The 27507-nt window shown below is 45.8% G+C and overlaps 1 protein-coding gene across 1 annotated transcript; it reads right to left on the bottom strand.

Annotated features, from left to right (window-relative positions):
- Positions 1 to 1649: 1649 nt before the first annotated feature.
- Positions 1650 to 27507, bottom strand: LOC116940090 (FAD synthase-like). Its single transcript, XM_032949426.2, has 7 exons — positions 27230 to 27507; positions 16897 to 16980; positions 12963 to 13110; positions 10230 to 10328; positions 6381 to 6570; positions 4542 to 4615; positions 1650 to 4289 (listed from the first exon to the last, which is right to left on the bottom strand). Exons 1-7 carry the CDS (start codon positions 27294 to 27296, stop codon positions 4154 to 4156), a joined length of 798 nt encoding a protein of 265 aa, XP_032805317.2. The 5' UTR covers positions 27297 to 27507; the 3' UTR covers positions 1650 to 4153.

The following is a 27507-nucleotide window of genomic DNA, read 5'->3' as shown; positions in this document are numbered from 1 at the left end:
TACAGTACCCGGGCGTTTACAAACTAAAGTGCCTCTGTGGTAGTAGCTACATTGGAGAAACCAAACGACATATCTCGGACCGCATCCGCGAACATAAAGCAGACTTGAAACACGGTAGAACAAACTCCTCTGCCGTGGCAGACCACTGTTATAATTCAGTGGGCTCACATGACATTGACTTCTCCAAGACGGAGGTTCTTTGCAAACCAACCGGCTACCATGAGAGATTCGTTCATGAGGCAATTCACATATACAATCACAGAGACAATTTCAATCGAGAAGATGGATTCTGGCTTAGTAACCATTGGAAAGATGTTTTAAACCATTTCGGTTCTTAATTAATTGTATTTTACGATGACCTTCAGACCGCAGCTCTTTCGCTGGCATTGACTCTTAATACCTCTCACACCACGGTTAATGGTATGGTTTACAACATGGAGTATAACAGTGCCTCGCAGCTGTCTCTCTCCCCCTCCTCCATTCCGACCATGGATGAACTCGTCCGTCTGAACGGGACTCGTAGCTATCCGTGGTGCTAAAGTTGAGGGTAAGAATCCAACCATTTTTTCGCCACATAGCATTGTGATATATAACGACTTATTGTTGGTAGCTTAGCTGATTGGAGAATATATAGAGTTTATTGATAACATTGAGGTAGTTTATATTTTAGTTTTTTATTGGTTTACTATATGGTATTCATTATATAGTGTAGTGCATACCCAGTTACTGTTAATAGCTGTTACAACGCTGTGGGTAATCACGATATAGTTTTCTCCGATACCAAGGTTCTCTGCAAACCCACGGGTTTTTTTTTTTATCAGAGATTTGTCCACGAGGCAATTCAGATTTACAAACACAGACACAATTTCAACCGAGAGGATGGTTTCAAATTAAGCATTCATTGGAAATATGTTCTAAATCAAACCAAACATTAAAACTAATTTTAAATGGTACAGTATATTTTTTCAAGTAGTGGTATCCCAAACTTTCACAGCCACTTATTTCCCTTCACACCAACATTATGTAAACTCCTTCCCCCCTCACCCCCACCGTGCCGGTCCAGTACATCATTTTATGCTAATTCCTTTGTCAAGGCGTTTTGTTGTTTCCTCCCACACAGCTTAAAGGACGTGACCTGGGCTTGCTGTCTTCACTCCAATGCTGTCCTCTGGACAGTCCAGTCCCTTCACCTGATGAAGGCCACTTGTGTTGTGGCCGAAACGTCGTGAGAATTGTATTGTTATTTTATTTTATTATTTTATTCTCATTCTACGTGACTTTACCGAAAGAACCAAAGAAAATGAATTGTTGCATTTGGTAATATAAAGGAGTTGATACTTCTGATGAAACAAGTCGTAATTATACTCGATGGTTGTTAAGATTATAATGCATTGTGAGATATGTTAATGTGAGGTACACACGTGGTGAAATCGAATAGTTTGTTAGTTATACTAAATGGTTAGTAATGTGGGAATGCTGTATTAGTTTCCATTCATGTCAATACTTAAGTCCTGTTTGTGGTTCATTGACATCTGCTGGACAGTTGTTTCAATTGCAAGGTAAAATAACTGCAGTTCATTTTCCTGCATCTGCACGCGCACAACATTTTTACCCATTCCCTCCCCATGCACACATATGCAACACATATATTTAAACGTCATCAATTTATTACACATTCGTCATGCTTAAATTACAATCGTTGCACTGTAATATTTGCAAAATCTACTGCATAACTGAGAGTGAGATAAACTGGACATCCTTGGTGGTGACAATGCTTCTCCAGTACGTCTTCTTGTACCAGTGTTGCTACACAGCAAGTTCAACTTGGTCACGTCGGAAGCCCAGCCGTGGCGACAAAACTCTGGTTTCAAGAGGACTGAGTTACTCCGAGCAGAGCAGGGCAGTGTCCCACTTGCTCACCTGGACGGTTGGGGTTCACATCTGCATCGACGTGCTTAACGAGAATGAACGGATCGAGTGCGCCCCTTCCCATTGATTGAGTTGCCCACACCGCAAAATTCCACAGCCTGCTCTCTCAAGAGCTCTCGTACGATCTATTAGTAGTAGTCGTTTATTTATAAGCCAGGCGAGATCCCCATTGAGACCAAGCGTCTCTATCTTCAAGGGAGCACCCCGCAGCTAGAACAAATACAGCAAAAAACTAAATTAAGGATACGCGGATGATTGAGTGTTAGGTGTCTAGCAGTGGAGATAAGACCTCTCTGCCCTTTCCTTCTAAAACACTTTTATCATTGCATACTATACATCTGGACACAAGTGCATTTAAAAACAAACTCTAATTAAACATGAATTCAAGTTAAATAAAAAAAAAAGTATTTCACATCAAGGAGTATTCACTTTAAATTTTGATTTAAAGCTTTCGTGACTGCAGGAATTCATATTCTTGGTTCTTTCGGTAAAGTCACGTAGAAGGGAAACAATAAAAGAATAATAATATAAAAAAATAAAATTATCACGACGTTTCGACTGCAACACAAGCAATCATCATCAGGTGTGAAAACCACAGCAAGAAAATTTGAAAAAAGTGGCGGCTTTGATAAACCATTTCGGGTCTTAATTGATCGTTCACGCTAACGGTGGCTTTCAGACCGCATCCATTATTTTCGTCTCCCCCCTCCTCTTTTCCAAACATAGATGGACTCGTCCATCTGAATAAACTGCCAAATCGCTCTCCGTGGTGCTAACGTTAAAAATAACCGCCACTTTTTTTAAACCTTCTTGCTGTGGTTTTCACACCTGATGATGATTACTTGTGTTGCAGTCGAAACGTCGTGAGAATTTAATTGTTTTATATATATTTCATTATTTTATTGTTTCTCTTCTACGTGACTTTACCGAAAGAACCAAGAATATGAGTATTCACTTGTTCAAAACTCATTCAGTCGCATTGTCTGAACCGGTGACCAAGATCTAAGTCTTTAATTTTAGGCCTCAGAAAAGCAGGATGTTCACCATCAGCATTTATCTATTTTATGTTGCTATTAAAATACCACATTTTAAGTCCACATTTCCTAATTTCTCCTTGGATGCAGTCTCGTAAAAAAATTAGCTGCTCATTATCATACAGCCTTCATGTTTTCTTGACAGACCACTTCACAAAAACAGTTTAGATTATTAGCATTGCATTATGAACCTCTCTCCACTATGATTAGTTCTCAGTGGTTGCATCTGTAGCCCAGAGTCTACAGTTCAGTGCTGTTGCCATGTGTTCTGCATGCAGCAGGAAAACCTGCTTGCAAGCCGCAATATCTGTTGTAATTTCTGTTCCCAATTTTGTTGTAATGCACCGCAGCAGGGCGCAAAGTGTCCAATTGGGAACTCTCACATGGCCTCAATGGTCTGGGAGAGGAGATATCCTAGAACGTCTTATCCACATGCGATGGCGGGTACACAATTCCCCACGCTCAAAACTCTACAGATTTATTAATTTGCATGGCAGTCAGTCGTATATCTTCAATGCCGAAGTGGACCCCAAAATTTGGTGCAGTCATTAGTGACTAGACCGAGACCATCAACTCGGCCAACTAACCTTAAGAAACCGGTTTAATCACAGGTGGTGACCACACACACTCAAACGAGTGTTCTGACAGGTGTCGTTCTCAAGCCTTTGACATCTGAACCACCTGGCCACAAACCACCCACCTCCCTCTGCACCCTGACACTATAAGACCTCTGATTAGGGGGGGGGGGGGGCAGTATAATTGTGTACACCGCTGTTAATCGGCAGATGTGTGGTGAGGTAAAGTGTAAGTTCTCTGCGTACAAACTGTAGGCCAAAGTACCCTCTTAAAGGCGCTCTCGAAGAGCTCTCTTATTATTTACGTGCTTCCAAACGGTGGCGCGAGCCCCGAGTCCACAGACGACGCCGCACCGACAGTTGGCAAAACCCGGCATTCTTGACCGCTGGATGAACAGAGCAAGTCAACCCACAGAGGCCCTTCTGCCCGCAGTGGCACGAGCAAGACGTTTCAAGGCCACACCTTAGGAGGCTGCGACTCACCAGGTTCAAATCAAGACACCCCTACCCACCCCCCCCCCCCACCGTGGCACCATGATTGGCAAACAATGGTCCCTGCCCCTGCACGGACGGACGGAGCAAAGCTGGGCACTCCCCTGCATGTCAGGGGTCGTGTCAGCTGCGCGACGCGCGCTCCTCCTCGGGGTCATCGAGCGAGTAGGCGGGGCGGTAGTGCTCCTCTCCGCGTGCGTCCGTGTAACGCAGCGCGTCGTTCCTCCACGTGTCGGCGGCGCTGCCCAGGGACGTGTAGCTTCATCGCGGAAAGAAAGAAAGAAAAAAAAAACCCAGCAAGGTATTTGGAGACAAGACAGGCAAGCTGGAATGATGTTATTATTTTTTTTTGCTTTTTGCTCGAGGACAGTGTAAACATTTTACAAACCGGAATGTAAAACGAGGATTAGTCACGCTCGCGTGAAAACATTTGTTTGTGTTTCGTGGATCTCGAGTGCTGAAACGGACACGAGGCGGACCCCGTCGCGTGCGGGCGACGTTTCGCTCGTACCCGTTGTCGTACAGGATGCAGTAAGGGAGATTCGACGAACGCAGGAAGCGCCAGACGTCGTGGTAACTCCACTCCTGAAACGGGTTTTGAACAGGGACACACTTTTTAAGGCCGCTCGGCAATCACAACAGCGACACGGGCGCCGCAATTTTCACTCCGGCGGAGTAAAAGCGGATTTCATTTCGCTTCGCCGTCTCTCCCCTCCCACGCTCGTGCGCGCCCAATCTAGCTGTAACGGTGTACATTATCACATGCCGGGGATGAGCGCGGCTTGTAGCACGATTAGTATTTTTAATGAGCGAACCAAAAGGCATGTAATTTACAGCCGGAGAAAGTGATGACAGCTACGAATGCACCTGCACACAGCATTATTCGCATGCGCGGTATTAAGGTTGCTTGCTGGGAACGTCTCTTTGAAACGGAGCCATTTTAACAGTCGTGCTCTCAAAACCCACTCACCACCCAAGGATGTCAGACACACACGTTTCTCCCCCCAGCAGTCTCTAGGGGCCTCCAGTTACAAGCCATGCAATTGCGATGGGAATTACAATAAGAAATTAAATGGGGGTCAAAGAATACGGGGAGACGTATACAGGAGGTCAAGTAAAAAGAGTTCTTTGATCATTTTGCCATAAACGCTACAGGCGCTTCGAATGTTAACGCCCTTTTGTTTCATTCAAATATGTTAAATTATTGTAATTATTTTGTTGCAAAGCATAAGGATCCATTTGGGAATATATGTTTATTATTATTATCTAGGGTTAAAATATTTGTCACTTGTCACACGAGCAATGAAATGCCTTCTAATGAAAAATATGCACTGTAAATATTAAAGAGGCGATGTATCGGGAAATTCCACATGTTCAGAAAAGAGAATTAATGATTGAGCTCAAACCTTCCCTTAAATATTTACCTGAATGTTTACATTCATGGAAACAACCTGTGCGCCTATATCCTATTGCATAATAGTAAAAAAAAAATCATAAGTCACAGCCCTTTGTCCATCCACTAATTGACGAAGGCCTCCCCACGCGGCGTTGTTTGACTATACTTCACCATGCCGTTCTGTGCGGGACGGTGAATGGGGGTGGGGCCCAAGACCAGATAAGATATCACTCGCCCATTGATATTCGCTCTATGCTGAAAATAAACCTCGGGCCGCGAGGCTGAGTGCAGTATGCAGTAAGCCCAGCGCCACCTACAGTGCACTCTTCTTAAATAAAAAAAAGGTTGCACATTGCAATACAAAACGATGCGGACTCAAGATAGCATATTAATGCAACCGCATCTCAAGACGATCAGCAGAACCCGTGGGAATATTTATTTTGACGAGAAAGGCAGTCAGCCATAGACAGAGGGAACGCGGGAAGGTCTTGAACCTGAACTTGGACAGAGGAAGGCAGTTGACAGCACAGATGTTTTGGGTAAAAAAACAATTTTTAGGACCCTCGTGGTATGGGTGCTTTTTCAGTGGTTATTTTCTGAGTTGAGGCAGAACCAAACTTTGCTCATCTGGCCTCACCAGACATCTGAATCTGGCTCGGGGCCAAGCAGGGTTAGCGGCGGGTTTAATAGATTTTGTCACACACCGCATGTGAGTGACATTAGCGGCACGGCTTTGGTAATAAAACCTGGTGCCCTCGTAAGCCACACCGCGGGTTGGCTTGGCAGGGCACCGGCATGGCTCGGCAGTACAATGGAAGAGAGGCACGAGGTGACACACGCTCCAAGCTTTGTTGCCATTCAGCACCGTGAATTTGTGGGGGGGGGGCGGTGGGGAGAGGTGGGGTGTTGGAGGGTGGTGGCGGAGTGGGAGGCAGGTCTTTCGAGACCCCTTACCAGCATAGGGTTGATTCGCACATACTCGGGCCAGCCCGGGTCTGTGCGGCACTCGGGGGTGAGGGTGTGCGAGTATGGGTCGGTGCGCCTCGTCCCCATGAGCACCGCGCGTAGGCCCGGCTCCCGGAGCTTCAGTTCCGCCAGGGCATCGCGCACCGCGCCCTCCACCGTGTGCATGCGCAGCCCGTAGCTGTGAAGAGAAACAAATGAAAAGCGGGATTGGACAATAGTACCTCCAATGTGAAGCTGGGATTAATGAAATCGGTTAAACTAAAACTATAAACTTATTATTATCAGGTAAGAGCCACTGAGCTGTATGGTTCTTTTTCAGAAGGGACCTAAGCCACAAATGATAGCTCAACGAAGTGGCTTATCGTCATGTGGAAATGTAAATGAGCCAAATACTCTAAACGCGTGATGCGGGCGGCCAATCTCAAATTCAAGCCCCAAAAATGTCATCTCGGGCACGTTGTCAGCAATTCAGGGATTGCTACGGACTCGGAAAATAACGGCGTGCGTCCGGACATGGCCGACCCCCACGTCGGTGGGGGAGGTGCGAAGCTTCATTGGGTTCGCATCTTATTATCGCCGCTTTGTGGCTGGGTTTGCTTCCATCGCAAAGCCCCTCCACGCGCTGACGGCCAAGGACCAGAAATTTCATTGGGGGGAGGAGGAAGAAGCGGCGTTTGTCGCGCTTCGTGAGGCCCTGGTTAACGCCCCTCCCCTCCACTACCCCGACTTTGCCGCGCTGTTCAGCCTTGACACGGAACGCGAGCAACACCGGCATTGGCGCGGTTCTGTCCCAGGTTGTCGACGGGGTGGAGTGCGTTGTCGCGTATGTCAGCAGGGTGCTGTCTCCGGCTGAGCAACGCTACTGCGTTGGCTCGAGGTCCTCCAGGACTACTCGTTCACTGTGGCTTACCGCAAGGGTACCCAGCACTCGAACGCTGATGCCTTGTCGTGGTTGCCACCGAGCGGCAAGTGTGCATGCTTTTCGGGCTCAGGGCGCTGTAAACGGCCGGTCGACGGCTCGCCCCTGCCCCTCGCAGCGTCAGCCGAGGTGGCTTCCTCCGAGGTGGCTCACGGTTCTGTGGCATGGGATGCTGTCCTTGGCCTTGACCTCGCCGAGTGGGGGCGCCTCCAGATGGAGGATGCTTCCTTTCTCAAGTTGCGCCACCGCGTTGTGCACTCGGATGGGGATAAGGGCCATGGGGGCTTCGCATCTGTCATCCCGAAGGATGGCCCTCTTGATGTGCTGGGATGGCAGCCCGCGTCGTTAACTAGTTGTTGTGCCCACCGCCTTGCGGGGTAAGGTTGTATGGGCCGTCCATGAACGGCTTTTGCACTTGGGGATACACAAAACCCTTGCCACGCTCCAGCTTGACTTCTCCTGGCCGGGCATGGCAAAGGATGTGGCTGAATTGCTGCAGGGTTGCGTGCAGTGCGCGCGACGGAAACCACCGGTCAAACCCTCCTGTCCGCCGTTACAATCGATTCAGGTATCCCGCATTAATGAACTTGTCGCTCTGTACATCCTTGGTTCCTTTCCCGCCACCCCTCAGGGTAATAAATACTTGCTAGGAGGGGTGGAGTATTTCTCGCGCTGGCCTATGGCCTGGCCACTCCCCAACCAGTCGGTGGCTGCCATCACTGACGCTTTTCTTCATGGCTATGTCTTGGACAAGGGTGCTCCTGAGCGTCTATTAACCGACCAAGGGAATAATTTTTCATCTAAATTACTGCGGGAAGTGTGCGACCAATTGGGTACAAAGAAAATTCGCACGTCACCATACCACCTCCAGACGGATGGTATGGTGGAGCGCCTGCACAAAACACTGACTTCTATGCTGTGCCATCAAGTCAGCGAGTTCCAGCTTGATTGGGACTTGCAGATTCCCGGTGTTCTGGCCGCATATCGGATGGCCCCTCACGCGTCCACCGGCTATTCGCCGTTCTTTTTAATGTACGGCAGGGACCTCGACCCCGCAATTGAGGTACAACTGCGTGTCGCACCAAGCAAAGCCAAATCTAAGATTTCGGACTACATGCGCTTCAACATTCAGAAGCTGTCGGAAGCACGCGAGGCTGCAAGGGCAAATTCTAATTCGTGCCAATTGGCTAACGAGCGACTGCGGGGCCTCCGTGCGTCTGGACACGTATGGGTTGCGGGTGAAAGGGCCTGACTCCACTGCCCCCAGGTGCCATTGGCCACGTCGCCTAAATTGGCCAAACCCTGGAGGGGTCCCTGCCGACGTCGTTCGGGTCGTCCGTCCGCAGTGCGTTAAGGTTCGGTGGGGCCGGCGGTGTTGGTTCGCTCACCCGTCGCGCCTCAAACCCTTCACTGCTCCACGCGTTTTCATCACATCTCCACAACGCAGGGACCGAGTGTGCGATGTGTCCGACGAGCCGGGGTGCGTGCCCGCTGAGGCGGAACCTCAGCGGAGTTCTGTAATTGCATTCCCAGATGCCACACGACTGATGCCTCTGCAGTGGCCCTCGTCTGCTGCTCCTCCGGCTCCGGACGTGGGGATCTCGCCCGCCCAGGCAGATGCTCCCCGTGTGGGGCCGGCCTCTGCGGAACTGTTAACGTAATCCTCCACGAGTCCTCCGGGGGGCCGGCCACGAGAACTCGATTTAAGACTTTCCGCTTTTCATGTCCTCCCCCCCCCACATACACGCTCGCACCCCACACCGTCGATTCAGTGTCACACTTGGCAGGCCGTCTCAGTCGTCGGTTGCACTTGAACTTTATTGTGCCGACGGGTGGTGATACACGATGTGGGTAACATTGGTTGTTGGTGAACGGGGACGTGTACGTTCGCGCGTGCGGTGTTGTTGTTATGCCTCCACCCCCCTTTCCCGGTTGTTGTGTACATTTGTAATTAGTGTGTGTCCTGTATAGGTGGGTTGGGGTATTTATGGTTGGGGTTGCTGTTGCTGGGTTTTTTTTAGGCACCCGTGCTTGTTAGCTTGTTCCCCTGGGGTATTCAGTTCTGAGGGGGAGTTGGCAGCCGGGACGGCTGAGTAATGTAGTGACATTGCTGGATGTCACTGCACGACGACACTGTGTGAAGCGGGTGGCGCAATGTTGACGTCGCAGACGTCCCTGCGAGTGGCTGTACGAATGGCAATGCACTCTGCGGGTAGTGCCAGCCCCGGAAGGATAGGGTGCGGAAGAGTGCCAGCGACAGTACAGGATTGAGAGGGGCCATGGCACTCTGGTTGAACCCGGAGGTCTCGTGACTGGAGATACAGACCCTGGGACCCCCAAAGAGGGGGCTGGGGGAACCAAGTGTCCAGGGACAGGTCCCTTTCGAGGCTTCGAGAAGGTGGGCGTTTCCCGGGGTGGCGGTGCGAGCCCGGGACCGGGAATATAAGCCGGAGCCCTGAGAGGCACCGGCTGTTGTTGTCTGGATGAAGATCCCCACCTCGTCGCCTGGAAGAGGAGCTCCAACTACAAGACCCGGACCCGAGCTGGGGGCCGGTCCGAGGTAGCCACCCGCGTGTTAGAGTAGCTAGCCCGGAGGATATACCTCCCGAGGTTACCTGGTGAAGGGGCTGTTATTGAATAAACGTGTTGCCTCCAAGAATAAGTCTCGGTCTCCATCTGTACCCACTACAAATTCATATAAAAACATATATTCGGATGTCTACACATCTTCAAATATTCATAGAATTTCTACTCAATGAAACAATTCAGAGTTCGTCGATACGTCACTGATCGTTGTGAACGCAAAAAGCTACATTTATTTAACGAAGATTCCTCATAACATATCGATGACGACGATGAATGGTGACATATTTGAGTGTGCATCGTAATTGGCGCTCAGTGAGCACGAGCAAACTCACCGCTGGCCTGATTCCTGCACGAAGCTCTCTATCTCTGGGAAGGGAGCCGCTCCACGGATGTAGAGAGCCTGCAGTTTCTCCCCCGTGTCCAAGCATAGCCTGCGTGAACACACCGGCAACAAGGGGCGAACTTTGATTCTCTTACAGAGTAACAGCCAATCTTGCAAGGTATACATCCTGTGGACAGGGAATCCTTTGAGCAAAACATCACAATGTTTATTTCAATCTGCCCAGACTGTTTTGCAAACTACCTATTTGAGAGTGAAAGTGAGACAAAGGAAAACGTTGACCTGACCTATCTTGGGAGTGCAAATCACAAAACATCTTTAAAAAAAAATAAAAACTGCTCCGCGGAGCATAAGTGACCATTATGGTGTTGCTACATCTGTTTCGCTTGATTAAACTTTCTAGACCCCAAAGTGAGCTACATTGCGCTTGTACTTGGGGCAGTGCCGCACTCAAAAATATCCATCGGAAGGCACGTTAAGGTTCTCACAAAGAAGGCATTTACCCGCACACGATTTACAATTTCTGATAACAATCATCACACATTCCAAGAAAACTGTTTTTTTTAGGCAAATTGAAAAAGTACAACATCCGAGCTCTCGTTACATAAAGGCCTTATTGTGCATAGCACAAACGTTTATACCATTCAAATATTTTGGAAAAAACAATCATGGGCATGCTTCAAAACAAATGCCCACAAATACCACGATTGGTTTGACTTGCTACACATTAAAGTGATTAACCCGAACTCCGTGGCAATTAGTGGGAAAAGAACTGAAGTGAAGTAAATCTATGGATGAACAGTGACAGAGAATTGAGTAGAAGTTTTCAAATGTATTTACCGAGACTGTCGCCAGTGGTGTAGAAAGAGATGGGAACTTGTCTCTGCTATCTCAGGATTGGCCCAGCAAAGAACCTGGATTAAGGGGCCATGCCTCCATGCTCAATGAGCCATGAGGCTCCTTGATCTCAGCCTGGTCAGGACTCGACCGTCGCCCCTTTCTCCACCCACGCTGCTGTTTGCGGATGGGGACTGTTTATTGGAAACAACCTTGAAAATAAATCGTTTTTAACGTGGTTTGCCATTACCATGGGTTACGCAGTTTTTCGCCAGGCTGACTTTGTTCAAGTTGTAACCTTTATTTGATATAATTGACCAGCGTATTTTATGTGATGACAAAACTAGGACGTTTATCCATTAGCGACGTCATGGCACAACGCATTACTGCTTCCTCGTTAACCCAACGTCGTTCGGCTGAAAACAAGCAGCTTGGTTTGAGCTCTGTGGCTTGCTTCTGGTGTTAACCTGGAACTGTACTACCTCAGCGAGCTGCCATGCGGTGACACAACACTAATTTCAGCGCTGGTCATACAAATGAGACAAAAGGGAATATTTTACAACCGCCTTGAGCGCGTGTCAATGACTGTGACATTGCTAAAGTATTAGCAGCCTTATGAACCATGACTTGAATGGAGATGTGCTGAAAGAGAATGGCTACAAAGCATGGCTTTACTAAAATGGTTGAGGCAAATGAAGGTGGCATACAGAAGACATTATAGGAGGGTCACAACTGGAGATATGAGAGATATGAGAGATTATTCTGCAAGGAAAAAGAGAGCAGGATAAGAGGTAGGAAACAGATTGGTCAGTGGGACAATGTGAGCAGCGGGATGGGGCTCTCCATGAGAGATGCTAAAGATCACAAAAGATGGAAAGCATCTGTCAAGGGCATCAACACTCACTTACGAGGGTGATGACAGCTATTTTTTAACAAGAACATTGGACGAAATTAAGGATTACTTCAATTGGAAGCAAAGTTGTGGAACAGCTTACCCAGAAATATTCTGAAAGCACCAACAATTCATAAATTTAAGACTAAACTAAAGACGTTATTTTCCGAGAAGGTACGGTAACTCAATTAAAGTGGACAAGCAAAAAACAGCATAGCCTCGGGCACGGTTAAGCTGTTCATTTTAATTTTTTTATTCTCACCTGTTGTATATATTGTCGATATTGATTTTAGAACATTAATAGTTGGTCCGCAATCACTCCCTTCATGAGTGATTATCTCAAACGCCTCTTTGCTCTGGCGCCTCGAGATGCACTACATGGGAAGTGCGGTATAAATAATAAATGATGACGATGATGACACGAGATAGATAAACTCGACAGGCGTTGGGCAGGGCTGTGGGATGCCCCATTCGATTGGCTGTGGGGGCTGGTGGTAGGTGAGGAAGCCAGAATCAGAATATGCATTTAAACTGGAGGAATCCGATAAGCTATAAAGCTCTTTTCCACAGATGTCCAATAGGGGTGGGTCAGAATGTTACAACAAATAATACAAAAACATGATAGGAGAGCAAAGTATAGGAAAGGTAAACAAATCACCGAGAAAATAGATAAATAAAACTAAACTGTTTTTCTTACCAGGTAAAGCCCACTGAGCTTTTAACTTATCTTTCAGAAACGGCTTAGCCACAAATAACAGCTCAACGAAGTGGCTTATCATGTGGACATTTATAGCAGCAAAATAATCTAAAAGTCTACACGAGCACGAGGAAGAGAGAGAGAGAGACATGAAAACCACAAATATACAGCAGGCGTCGGGGTCGAGATCGAACCCCCACCCCCCCCCCCCCCCCCCCCCCCGGAGGAGCAGGGGCGTAAGGAAGCCCAGTGAGGACAAGCGAGACGAGGGGACAAAGCGAGCGCAGGCGTCAGCGCACCTGCGCGTCACAGTGTGGACCAGGTGCAGCAAGGCCGTGCAGTCCTTGCCGCCGTTGAAGGCTACGCACAGCTGGGCCAGCCCGTACGTCCGCACCGCGTCCTCGATGACCTTCAGGGAATCTGCGACGCGGTGGCCCAAGCTGCAGTCTGCTGGGGGCACGGGAAAGGGCAAGAGTCCCTGCGGTGTGAAGGGCCCGCTAAGAGCTGGGGGACTGACCGGCGGTTCTGACGTTGGGGGAGGTTTGAGCACCAACGTAGGCTGACGAGGCATTTTTTTAGAGCAATGCTAATCTAAAGTAGAGGTCAAAAGCTCACGATTACTCAACAGCCCGGGTAAGCCACTTTTAAGTGTTTTTTTTTAGCCACAATTATTGGCGTTGGTAAAGTGTAATGAATGTTTATGTTATTGTAATGAGTTGTTTTAAAATTTAAGTTAATAACCTTTTCCGCACCTCCGATTAGCACAGCTGGCTACGGAAGTGTGAAAGACGTTCAACATACATACAAATAATTGTAAATTATTCAACCGTGCCTGATGACGACCGCTTGTGTTGTGATCGAAACGTCGCGATTTGTTTTATTTAATTTCTAACTACGTGACTTTACCGAGAGAACCAAAGAGTACGTGCGGAGCTGTCGCCCAGAGGTTAGCGCGATGCTCAAAAAACATGAAAATGTGAGTTTGATTCCCAGCCATGACTAGCTTCAGTAGCGAGTGCTATCTGAACCAGATCTGGGACCCACCCCTCCTTCACCAACCGGCACTGACCGCTATGATGAAGGATGGTCAAACAACCGCTTGCCTGACATGGGAAGGCCTTCATCCAGCAGTGAACTGACAAAGAGTTTTCAATTATAATTGTGGATGAATGCTTCGACGCCCGAATGTACATTGGGAGTTGTTTTACACGGACTACTATGTAAAAAACATGCACAAACAATTAAGACTTGGCAGTTACGCCTTACACAAGTTTGTACACCAATTATGGCAATTTATGAAGCAATTTTGCTGTTGCAAGTAACTTTGAACATGGTTTAAACAAACGTTCGTTTTGCTAAGTTTGAAAAACAAATATGTTTAATTGGACAATTAAACAATTATACTCTGCCAGCCACCTAGTAATTTACAATTAATGTACTAATTCAGAAAATAATCCACTTATCTATTTATTGATATATATATATTCCACTATGAAACCTATACTGAACCAAGAAACCACCGATGAATATACACGTGTATGAGCGAACAGGACGTGTCAGAATATATTGGAAAATTCTGCTAATTATATAAATGCAAACGTATTTCTGCACTTGTGCAATGACAGACGTTATGGCAGCCGAATGGATGAATCTTATTAAAATATCTGCCAGCTCTTTGTTTGGAAGTTACAATGTATTATTTTACCAAACACTAATTTTAAACATAAAAAATCCCCCATAAATCAAACCTATGAACAACAATTGTCAGGTTCGAATATTTTATTTTAATTGTTACAATGACTATGCCCTCAGCCAATTTATCATTGCTTGCTAATACTTTTTCAGTTTGTCTTTATTTTGCAAATTCGGTTTTAGGAAAGGTTGTTCTATTGTTGTTGCGGGTAGCCTTCATGCAAGCATATCGTCTTCTCTTAATTTCGAAATGTGTTTTGCAATCTCCCTTCTTGTAGGTCCTTTATAAATGCTAATAATACATATTTTGTTATTACGGCCTTGGTTTATGAAAGCCTGGATTCATGATTGAAATTGTCTATAATAGGTAGACATAATAGTATTTGATATTGTGAACAATCAACACCAATTAACAACAGAAAATGACGTAGAACTTAAAGAAAGCTGAAATATTTTACGCCTAATCGAGATTTTTAAAAATGAAATAAGGATTTGCACGTGGGCCGGATGCAGTGCTTTTTGGGAAGCTTTATTTAACAAAGAAAAGCAATGTACCAGTGTCCCTGAAGCAGACATTTTTTTCCAATCAATGCATATTACCCACTGTGACATATGGATCAGAAACACGGATATTGAAAAAAATGGAACAAAAGCTGAAATATATGAAAAACGGACCATAGAGAACTGTATGCTTGGCATCACACTGAGTGACTAAAAATTAGGAAGAACAAATGGATTAGGAAACAAACACAAATCATATAAATAATAGATTGTTCAGACAAGTTAATGGACTTGGATAAGAACACTTTATTTTAAAAAGACTAAACTTTTTTTTTACCAGGTAAGGCCCACTGAGCTATACAGCTCTTTTTCAGAAGCGACTTGGCCACAAATGATAGCTCAACGAAGTGGCTTATCATCGTGTGGACATGTTGTGCAATTAGAATATAGCAGAAACCCTCAAAGCAAATTCAAATCCCCAAGCCGAACTCTACTACAGGGCAAGGTCTTCAGGTCAACCAATCTCCCTCTGATCACATCATTCAATCAGCATGTTCAGTAACTATTACATGTTCGTGTTGACTAGTGACCACCCAAGACTGTATGTGAGCGAGAGGGTTAGCTACAGTTATCTGGTGGCAGGCACAGTTACACACACACACAGCCTACAATAGATATGCCCCCTTTTTAAGTGATGACAGATTATTAATCTGCACACACCAAATAATGTATTAACACGTGAACTTCTGAAACTGGTTGCATTAAAATAAAATGACAAGTAACACCTCCCCAGTCGATCTGTACGCGTGCTCGATTATCCTCCTTGCCTCTGTTGGCTTGTAACCAACCATAGGGAGGTGGACACCAGGGAGGCAATGGTTCTCAAATTTCCGGACCCCTTTGCGGAATAACTTACATAATGTTCAAGCCTTGCGCAATATCCCAATCAGGCCGATTCGTCATACATGTGCTGACACATTCGGAAAAAAACGAAAATCATATTTCATAACAGTCCTTAAAGAAGCCACGCAAAAAAAAACCTCTTGTATAAGGTCGCAAATGTCTAGGCTGTGTCCTGGGCTATCCGACGTGAGTTTAAAACGCTGTTAATGAAAAAAATCATTTCAAGAGTAACAGCCATGTAATATCTTGCGATGTCACTTCTGTGATGTTTTAAAACCAACAAAGTCGTGCTACCACGGTGAAATCACTGGACCACTTATGACCATTAATTTAAATGTTTTTTTCTGACAGCTTCAAACGTGTATAGAAAAGACCAGAACACACAGTCTAAGTGTGTACAATACCTGTTTGTTTAGGGGGTTCCGCCTACATTAAGACTTCATCCCCTAATTCTCGGACTAACCAAGCAAGTCAAACCTCAAACATCCTTCACTTCACCACAGTGTGTGTGTGTTTAACAACTACATTGCACGAGGGAGTCGGGTGGCTCAGAGGTTAGAGAACTGAGCTGACACTGCTAAGATGCGGGGCACAAATCTAGGCAGCCACCCTTTGATTCAACTGGGCTCTGAAATGTATTTGAGTTGTTTTACCAAAGACTGCACACAGAAAAACCCCCTTAACATTATGTCTGGTCATGCACTTAAATTTGGCTAAATTCCAGCTTTGAGATTTTTAAACAGCTGGTGAGATAGTTTTTCCTTGTGCTGTGAGGACCGGCGCTCACTACAAGGAGTCTCAGAAGGAGCTGTGATATCCGTTTACGTGGGCCATTCTACAACACGTGAGTTGTACTGCCCTGGGAGAGAGATCCAAATAGACACTTTGGCTCATGACACGATGCCAGTAGCACAATTGGGATAATACTAGCGAACAACATTTTTTCAATCGTTACAAACCTTTATAAAATGTTTTACGTCTGCGCGTTTGATACCTGCTGCGGCACACAATGGCTTCCTGATGCGACAGGATTCTGGACGTCCAACTGTACGTATGAAGAACTTATTTTGCACCGTAAGGAAACTGACAGGACACGGCACGTTTTGGTCGACAAGACATTAACAATGCTAACCCTACTTCGAGACAACACTGTGGGGCAGTGCTCTTCGTTGCAAGGCCCACGGGCCACTGGCGGCCCCTGGTGGCCTTTAGTGCGGCCCCCTGACAACACACAAATGGTGAAAACAACCCCCATCATCATCATCATCGTGTTGCTGTCAATACCCCAATGGTTTCAAATACGTGGCAAACCTCACACTGACGGTGTCTTATCGGCCAGAGTGCCCCCCCCCCCCCCTTTGAAAATGAATGAACAATACTCCTGTAGGGGCAACGGAATCATCAACTCCATGATACATGGGCCAATGACAAGCTTGCCAATCACACATCCATCCCCAGCCAAATCGCCACGGACAAATGCCTCACCGTGATGGCACACACGCAAGAGGTGTTTATTTAAACGTGACACGTGCATCGATCTATAAGCCTCATTTGAATACGGAGAGATTAACGGTGTGTGGATAACACGTGCATTCTCGCCTGATGAAATTAAGGGGTGTTGCTTCAACAAACAGTGGGGTGTAGCACGTGGTGGCAAGTGGTGGCAAATGGTGACAGTGGTGTTATAGTGCAATTGCGAGGTACACAAGTGGTATATAGTTGATAGGCAGTGTGGCGAGGGTGCACATAGCCTGGCACAAGCGTCGTGGTGATGTCACCGCCACTTAGTGGCGAATGGCGGTTGTTGTTGTTGTGGTACACAGGTAAGTGGTGTGGGCGTGTGGTGAGTAGTAACATAGTTGAGTGGGGTGTGGTGAGAGCCTGGTTATATAAACAACAAAGTAATAGTACATAGTGCATCATGCACCGGCTGGGGACTGATGACAATGTGAGGATTAGTACAAGTACTACGGGCACTCTCGGCTGACAATACAGAGACCCTCGGATGCATACACAGAGTGCAGCTGCAAGGCAAGGAAGTTCTCAAAAGGTTACGTTAGGAAAACTGAATAACAACGTTGAATGTGCAAGTGGCAAAAATAAAAACATCCGCACATTTTCTGGATTGAAGTAAATACACTCACATCTTTGAGAAAGGCCGATTGAAAGAATGGATAGAGGGGAGTAAAGAGGTTTATATAAAGAAGGGGAGCAACAGTGAAAATGAACGCAGATTGTACAGAGAGAGTGTAATGTACCCTCTCACCTGGTTAGAAAAAATCGGTGATGGGCAAAGTGGATACGGATCGTATTGTATGGGTACAATGTGTGCCTGGATAAACATAGGCGACGCAGGGGTGAACACGATGGTGTTAAAAAAACAGGGTGCTTCAAGAAAATGTTAACACTTATATATGGGACTATCGTTTTTAATGGTAACATAACAAATGATACGCTGGAACATGATAACAATTAGATTTGATGCTTTCGTGACTGCAGGAATTAATCTTTGTTTGTTTCGGTAAAGTCACGTAGAAATAAGAAAAATAAAATTACATAATATACGACGTTTCGATTGCAACACAAGCAATCATCATCAGGTAGAGGAAACACATAACCGCAGATATATATGCAGACCTTAAGTAGGGGGAATTAACACAGATATACCAGGGGATATAGAGAGATGTGATGTTCCGTCTCTTATTTCTACGTGACTTTACCCAAAAAAAACAAAGATTGATGATAACAATTGTATGCTAATAGCTTCAAAAAAGTCAGTCTCCACGTGTTCGCCATCATTTTCAACGCGTGCCTGGAATCTTCTCCAGGTGGTCTCCAGAGCCCGGAGGCAGCAGCAGCACATTTCTTGTGTTATTGTTGCAAATTCTCTGAAGTGTTAACATTTTTTTGAAGCGCCCTGTATAGTACCACTAACCACGTCCATTCCCGTTTGGTCAATTCAGGGGCCGGCGACCTGCGGCTCCCCCAGCCGCGTGCGTCTCTTTAAGAACTGTTTCGTGACGCTGTTTATTAAGGACCCCAGCGTCTCGTATTCACATACAGTGAGGGGAAAAAGTATTTGATCCCCTGCTGATTTTGTACGTTTGCCCACTGACAAAGAAATGATCAGTCTAAAATTGTAATGGTAGGTTTATTTGAACAGTGAGAGACAGAATAACAACAACAACAAAATCCAGAAAAACCCATGTCAAAAATGTTATAAATTGATTTGCATTTTAATGAGGGAAATAAGTATTTGACCCCCTCTCAATCAGAAAGATTTCTGGCTCCCAGGTGTCTTTTATACAGGTAACGAGCTGAGATTAGGAGCACACTCTTAAAGGGAGTGCTCCTAATCTCAGCTTGTTACCTGTATAAAAGACACCTGTCCACATAAGCAATCAATCAGATTCCAAACTCTCCACCATGGCCAAGACCAAAGAGCTCTCCAAGGATGTCAAGGACAAGATTGTAGACCTACACAAGGCTGGAATGGGCTACGATACCATTGCCAAGCAGCTTGGTGAGAAGGTGACAACAGTTGGTGCAATTATTCGCAAATGGAAGAAACACAAAAGAACTGTCAGTCTCCCTCGGCCTGGGGCTCCATGCAAGATCTCACCTCGTGGAGTTGCAATGATTATGAGAACGGTGAGGAATCAGCCCAGAACTACACGGGAGGATCTTGTCAATGATCTCAAGGCAGCTGGGACCATAGTCACCAAGAAAACAATTGGTAACAAACTACGCCGTGAAGGACTGAAATCCTGCAGCGCCCGCAAGGTGCCCCTGCTCAAGAAAGCACATAAACATGCCCGTCTGAAGTTTGCCAATGAACATCTGAATGATTCAGAGGACAACTGGGTGAAAGTGTTGTGGTCAGATGAGACCAAAATGGAGCTCTTTGGCATCAACTCAACTCGCCGTGTTTGGAGGAGGAGGAATGCTGCCTATGACCCCAAGAACACCATCCCCACCGTCAAACATGGAGGTGGAAAAATTATGCTTTGGGGGTGTTTTTCTGCTAAGGGGACAGGACAACTTCACCGCATCAAAAGGACGATGGACGGGGCCATGTACTGTCAAATTTTGGGTGAGAACCTCCTTCCCTCAGCCAGGGCATTGAAAATGGGTCGTGGATGGGTATTCCAGCATGACAATGACCCAAAACACACGGCCAAGGCAACAAATTAGTGGCTCAAGAAGAAACACATTAAGGTCCTGGAACGGCCTAGCCAGTCTCCAGACCTTAATCCCATAGAAAATCTGTGGAGGGAGCTGAAGGTTCGAGTTGCCAAACGTCAGCCTCGAAACCTTAATGACTTGGAGAAGATCTGCAAAGAGGAGTGGGACAAAATCCCTCCTGAGATGTGTGCAAACCTGGCACCCAACTACAAGAAACGTCAGACCTCTGTGATTGCCAACAAGGGTTTTGCCACCAAGTACTAAGTCATGATTTGCAGAGGGGTCAAATACTTACAGAGGGAAAAAATGTATGATCCCCTGCTGATTTTGTACGTTTGCCCACTAACAAAGAAATGATCAGTCTATAATTTTAATGGTAGGTTTATTTGAACAGTGAGAGACGGTATAACAACAACAAAATCCAGAAAAACGCATGTAAATTTTTTTATAAATTGATTTGCATTTTAATGCGGGAAATAAGTATTTGACCCCTCTGCAAAACATGACTTAGTACTTGGTGGCAAAACCCTTGTTGGCAATCACAGAGGTCAGACGTTTTTTGTAGTTGGCTACCAGGTTTGAACACATCTCAGGAGGGATTTTGTCCCACTCCTCTTGGCAGATCTTATCCAAGTCATTAAGGTTTCGAGGCTGACGTTTGGCAACTCGAACCTTCAGCTCCATCCACAGATTTTCTATGGGATTAAGGTCTGGAGACTGGCTAGGCCACTCCAGGACCTTAATGTGCTTCTTCTTGAGCCACTCCTTTATTGCCTTGGCCGTGTGTTTTGGGTTATTGTCATGCTGGAATACCCATTAACGACCCATTTTCAATTCCCTGGCTGAGGGAAGGAGGTTCTCACCCAAGATTTGACGGTACATGGCCCCATCCATCGTCCCTTTGATGCGGTGAAATTGTCCTGTTCCCTTAGCAGAAAAACACCCCCAAAGCATAATGTTTCCACCTCCATGTTTGACGGTGGGGATGGTGTTCTTGGGGTCATAGGCAGCATTCCTCCTCCTACAAACACGGCGAGTTGAGTTGATGCCAAAGAGCTCCATTTTGGTCTCATCTGACCACAACACTTTCACCCAGTTGTCCTCTGAATCATTCAGATGTTCATTGGCAAACTTCAGACGGGCATGTGTATGTGCTTTCTTGAGCTGGGGGACCTTGTGGGCGCTGCAGGATTTCAGTCCTTCACGGCGTAGTGTGTTACCAATTGTTTTCTTGGTGTATATGGTCCCAGCTGCCTTGAGATCATTGACAAGATCCTCCCGTGTAGTTCTGGGCTGATTCCTCACCGTTCTCATGATCATTGCAACTCCACGAGGTGAGATCTTGCATGGAGCCCCAGGCCGAGGGAGATTGACAGTTCTTTTGTGTTTCTTTCATTTGCGAATAATCGCACCAACTGTTGTTACCTTCTCACCAAGCTGCTTGGCAATGATATCGTAGCCCATTCCAACCTTGTGTAGGTCTACAATCTTGTCCTTGACATCCTTGGAGAGCTCTTTGGTCTTGGCCATGGTGGAGAGTTTGGAATATGATTGATTGCTTCTGTGGACAGGTGTCTTTTATACAGGTAACAAGCTGAGATTAGGAGCACTCCCTTTAAGAGTGTGCTCCTAATCTCAGCTCGTTACCTGTATAAAAGACACCTGGGAGCCAGAAATCTCTCTGATTGAGAGGGGGGTCAAATACTTATTTCCCTCATTAAAATGCAAATCAATTTATAACATTTTTGACATGCGTTTTTCCGGATTTTTTTGTTGTTATTCTGTCTATCACTGTTCAAATAAACCTACCATTAAAATTATAGACTGATCATTTCCTTGTCAGTGGGCAAACGTACAAAATCAGCAGGGGATCAAATACTTTTTTCCCTCACTGTACATGTCGACCCCTTTTCAGAGCCCAACCTTATTACAGACCAATTCAGAGCTTATTGGTCACCCCGTGCCCTTATAAATCTCAACGTTCATCCTACAAAGTCCCATCACAAGGGAGAAACACAAACAAATAGACATTTTTTTTGCCCGTATTGAAACGGCTGTACGCCGTATGGACCTGAAAACTCAATTTCCCTATTTACAAGAATACGGGGTAAACCGGATGGATTGATAGCTATGCATTCACTAAAGTATGCACTGCCGCTCCTTGAGAAACTGCGGGGTTTTTTTTTACCGAATTCGAAAAATATGATCCTCCTTTGTTATTTTGGGTGCCGACCCCCCCCTGGGCTAATCAGAGGCGAAAAACAAAACATGGAGGGGGCTGACCGTAGAGACCGGAAACGCGGAATGCATTGCGTGCGTACCGCGACAACACGGCGATTGGCACCACGTGTGCTTCTCGTGGTTAATTAAAGGACACGGGTATAAACGTGCACAAGTAGACGTTGTTTTCGCCCTTTTGTCAATACACAACTGCTGGATTGTGTGTGTGTGTGTGTGGTATGTATGTTGAACCTTTTTCCCACCGTCCATAGTCAACCGCGCTCGTCCGATGTGCGGGAGAAGGGCAATAAGCTAAACACACACAATGGCAGTTCTTAAGGAATACAATTTCAATCTAGATTTAAAGCTGCATAGCTCCGGTGGCTTCCCGCCTGTGCGGGTGATGAAGGTCATTTTACCATACAGTACTTCAACCACACTGGTTTAGTGCGGATTTGCGAACGTGGTGGTGAAGTGGGCACAGGCGTGGAAGCACAAAAGTACAGCATTTCATTTCATTGCACTGCCATCTGCTGCTCACAAAGTAACTCCCAAAAGCCCAACAACGGATGGACAAAATAAGTCACTGAACGTCACCAAATCACCCAAAATGCGCCCGCTCTCGTGAGATCTGGGACGCGAAGCTGGATTTTCTTTTGGCACGGACAGAGTATGAAACAAAGAGAATAACACTTACATTTCGATATAAAGCTTTCGTGACTGCAAGGATTCATCTTCTTTGGTTCTTTCGGTAAAGTCACGCTGTCCTGGTTCTTTTCGGTAAAGATGGTTGTGGCATGAAGCACAATCCCTGGGTACAACGTGCCCTTTTAAATGAGACTATCAGAATCAGAATCTATATTTATACACTAGGAAGAATCCGATGAGCTATAAAACTCTCTTTCAAAGGTGTCCAAATAGGGGCAGGTCACAAAGTTAAAACAACAAACAAAACAAAAACACGATGGGAGTACAAAGTATAGCAAACGTAAGCAAATAAGTAAAACATTAAATATAAACTATGATAACTCAACGAAGTCGCTTATCGTGTGAAAAAAATATTTTAAAAATTTAGTTTACCAGATAAAGCCTTCTTTTTCAGAAGCGGCCTGGCCACAAATGATAGCTCAACAAAGTGGCTTATTATGATGTGGAAATGTTTAGCAGCCAAATAATCTAAATGCATGTTGATTTCCAAATGACTCAACACAGAGGGCTGGCTGTGAAGCATGCCAGTGTGGCGAATACCACGTGAGCGTCATCCTGGTTTAAAGGACACGGTGAATACCGAGTGAACACGGCCGTGTATACAGTACCATACCTGTAAACCCATACGCTTTACCCCGTATTCTTGTACAGGGAAATTGAGTTTTTAGGTCCACACGGCGTAACAGCTTTTTCAATACGGCCAAAACATTCGTCTCTTTGGCATTGTTTCTCCCTTGTGATGGGACTTTTTAAAGTTGAACGTTGAGATTTCTAAGGGCACGGGGTGACCAATAAGATCTGAATTGGTCTGTAATAAGGTAGGCATTGATAAGGCGTTGACAGGTATGCAGTACCTGGTTATATAAAGGACAATAAATACAGATTGAACACTGCCAAGATAGGTGCCACCACGTTCCCTCTAACGGTTACATTAAATAATGATTAAACGCACAGTGAAGACGCAGTACTACCTACCTACCTACTGCCCGTAAAACCACGTTCCCACTCATAATTTGACATTTGTGAAAAGAAGAGCTTTATAGTTAACTAGCGGGAAGTACCCGGCGTTGCCCGGGCAAAGAATATATTTCAAAACTTATCTTAAAAACCTTACATATTCATACACAGATACTAAGGTATACACATATTCTGAATTTAAGGACACGTGGAGTGAAATTGCTCGTGGACCACGTTCCCTTTGCCACCGGTTAAATTAAGGACAGTGAACCTAGCATGGTCCGTACAGCGCACCCTCCCCCTATGATTAAATACAGGGTTACATGGTTAAATACAGGGCCACATGGTTAAATAAAGGAAAGAGTGAACACTATCAGTGTACCATATTGACCCCATGGTTAAATATAGGGCAGTGTCCATAGTGTAAATACTGTGGCAGGTGCCCAATTTTATGGTTAAATACAGGGCCACATGGTTAAAGCCGTGGTTACACGCTAACATCCTGGACTACATCATCTTTAAATACAGCGTTAATGGTTACATACACGGGATAAATAAAGGGTCACATTGTGAAATACAGGGTCACATTGTGAAATACAGGGTCACATTGTGAAATACAATGTTAAATACAGGGTGTGTGGATGAGTGGAGTGTCTATGGGTGATACGGGGTTACAGGGTTACATAAAGGGATTAGATCAGGGGTCTCAAACTCACGGCGCGCGGGCCAATTGCGGCCCGCGGAACAATATTTGGTGGCCCCCTACTTGGCATCAATTTTTAATGTATTTTTTTTTATTATTATTTTACCATAGCTCAGGCTCGTGACAGTTTCCGGTGTTTGTTGACAAGTTAGCCAACGCGAATTAGCAACGTTAGTCACTTTGTTGAAACGTGATTCCGGAGAGACACCAAGTGGAAGGAAAATATATCCTGTCACCCAGTGCAAGGTATTGAGGACTTAGGAAGTGGGCGGACTCAACAAGAGTAATCAGTGACCTAATAAAGACAACAGAGTGTTGCAATAGGAAAGGGAAAATAATTACATGGATAGCAAATAGCATGAGATGGGTGGCAAGAACAAAAGCCAAATGGTGGTTAGAACCTGAATATTATAAAGAAGTTATAGATTATTATTACAAGAGAAACAAAGACAAGGAAAAAGGACAGATATGTGCAATCGCAAAAGAAAACGAATTTACCAAGAACAATTTAATCAAAAAGAGCAAGAAATTAAAATATATAAAACATGAGACAATGCACTTGATGTTAAGAATTAAGACAGGTGGAGTAACATGGACACCAGAGTTAGCTCAATGGCATCCAGAGAGATTTGGTAGAGCAGAAGGATATGTAGGATGTAAACAAAAATAAGAAAATCTAGATCACTTTATTTATGAACGTGAAAGGTATAAACACCTGAGAGAGAACACGATTGATAAATTTAATAATGATAAGAAAAACGAAGTGCTCAAAAAAAGCACTTGTTCAAAGAAAACTGGAAGAGGGTATGGAGGAGGCCATTGCTCTGCACTGCATTATCCATCAGCAGGCCCTTTGCAGCAAATGCCTGAAGTTTGACAATGTGATGTCTGTCGTTGTGAAATGCATCAACCATATCAGATCCAGGGGATTAAAGCACCGGCAGTTCCGCGCCTTTTTAGAGGAAATAGTCAGCATATGAGGATGTGCTCTACTTCACCGAGGTACGTTGGCTCAGCAGGGGAAACGTCTTGAAGAGGTTTTTTGAGTAGAGAGCAGAAGTGAAAGCCTTCATGGAGAAGGATGGGATGGCTGTTCCTGTGCTAAGTGATCCCAAATGGCTCATGGACTTAACTTTTCTTGTTGACATCACACAGGAGCTGAATGTACTAAACAAGAAGTTACAAGGCCAGGGGCAGCTGGTCAGTGCTGCCTATGACAAAGTCTGAGCATTCTCCACAAAACTTGTGTTATGGAAAGCCCAGCTCTCTCAGACAAACCTCTGCCATTTCCCAGCATGCAAGGCACTCATGGACGCGGGCACACCATTCAGTGGTGAGAAGTATGCTGATGTCATTGTAAAGCTACAGGAGGAAGTTGATCACAGGTTTACAGACTTAAAGACACACAGAGCCACTTTTCAAATTTTTTGCTGACCCCTTCTCCTTCGATGTTCAAGATGCCCCTCCTGTGCTTCAAATGGAGCTAATTGACCTGCAGTGCAATTCTGAACTCAAATCCAAGTTCAGGGAGGTGAGTGCAAAAGCAGACAAGATTGGACAATTTTTGAGAGAATTGCCCCCCACCTTCCCTGAGCTTTCCAGGATGTTCAAGCGGACCATGCGCCTTTTTGGGAGCACATATCTGTGTGAAAAGCTCTTCTGCACCATGAACTTTAATAAGTCAAAGTACAGGTCGAAACTTACTGATGAGCATTTCAAGCCATACTGAGGGTCTCAATTGCTTCCTCCCTCAAGCCAAATGTGGCTCAGCTGTGTAAGAAGAGGAAGCGCTGCCAGGTCTCTGGAAGCATGGAGTAGGTAAGAGAAGCCTATGTTCTGAAGAACCGTTCCTGTTCTGAACTGTTATTAATAAAGATTGAGAAGATTGGATCAGTTGTACTTTTTTTGAATACTTGATGCGGCCCAGCCTCACCCAGACTCTACCTCCAGCGGCCCCCAGGTAAGTTGAGTTTGAGACCCCTGGATTAGATGGTCGTATAAAAGACAAAGATCCCCCGTATAACCTTTGACAGACTGTTGGGGCCAAGTGCCGTGAGCGAGCAGCACCTCCTATGAAGGCCACAGAGACAAAGATCCCCCGTATAGCCTTCAACATTCTGTTGGGGCAAGTGCCGTGAGCGAGCAGCACCTCCTATGAAAGCCACAAAGACAAAGATCCCCCGTATAGCCTTCAACATTCTGTTGGGGCAAGTGCTGCTAGCGAGCAGCACCTCCTATGAAGGCCACAGAGACAAAGATCCCCCGTATAGCCTTCAACATTCTGTTGGGGCAAGTGCTGTTAGCAAACAGCACCTCCTATGAAGGCCACAAAGACAAAGATCCCCCGTAAAGCCTTCAACATTCTGTTGGGGCAAGTGCTGTTAGCGAGCAGCACCTCCTATGAAGGCCACAGAGACAAAGATCCCCCGTATAGCCTTCAACATTCTGTTGGGGCAAGTGCTGTTAGCAAACAGCACCTCCTATGAAGGCCACAAAGACAAAGATCCCCCGTATAGCCTTCAACATTCTGTTGGGGCAAGTGCTGTTAGCGAACAGCACCTCCTATGAAGGCCACAAAGACAAAGATCCCCCGTATAGCCTTCAACATTCTGTTGGGGCAAGTGCTGTTAGCGAGCAGCACCTCGTGTTAAGGCTGGCACAGAGGGGCACGCGTGCACGGGCACGCGCTCCATTTACCGTGGTCGAGCTGCACCGCCACTTCGCCATCATCCACAGCGGCGTCCCGCGACCTCGCCTTCTCCATGACGACGACGGCGGCGCTGATGGTGAGTTTAAAGTGTCGGTTGTTGTTGTTGTTGGTTGTTGTTGGTTTGTTTTGTTTAAGCGACGGGACAAGTCGACCTTGTCCCACTCCAGAAGGTACCAAAAAAAATAAATTAACCTCTTCAATTGATTCCCTAGAGCGGATAAGCTCGCGCAGCTCTCTCCCTCCCTCCGCCCACACACACACACAG

Source organism: Petromyzon marinus, chromosome 1 (assembly GCF_048934315.1).
Source record: "Petromyzon marinus isolate PM22_M1 ecotype Great Lakes invasive population chromosome 1, UKy_Petmar_22M1.pri1.0, whole genome shotgun sequence".
Taxonomy (NCBI): domain Eukaryota; kingdom Metazoa; phylum Chordata; class Hyperoartia; order Petromyzontiformes; family Petromyzontidae; genus Petromyzon; species Petromyzon marinus.
Note: the sequence above shows the minus strand (reverse complement) of the source record. Positions and strands in the feature narration are given on the sequence as shown.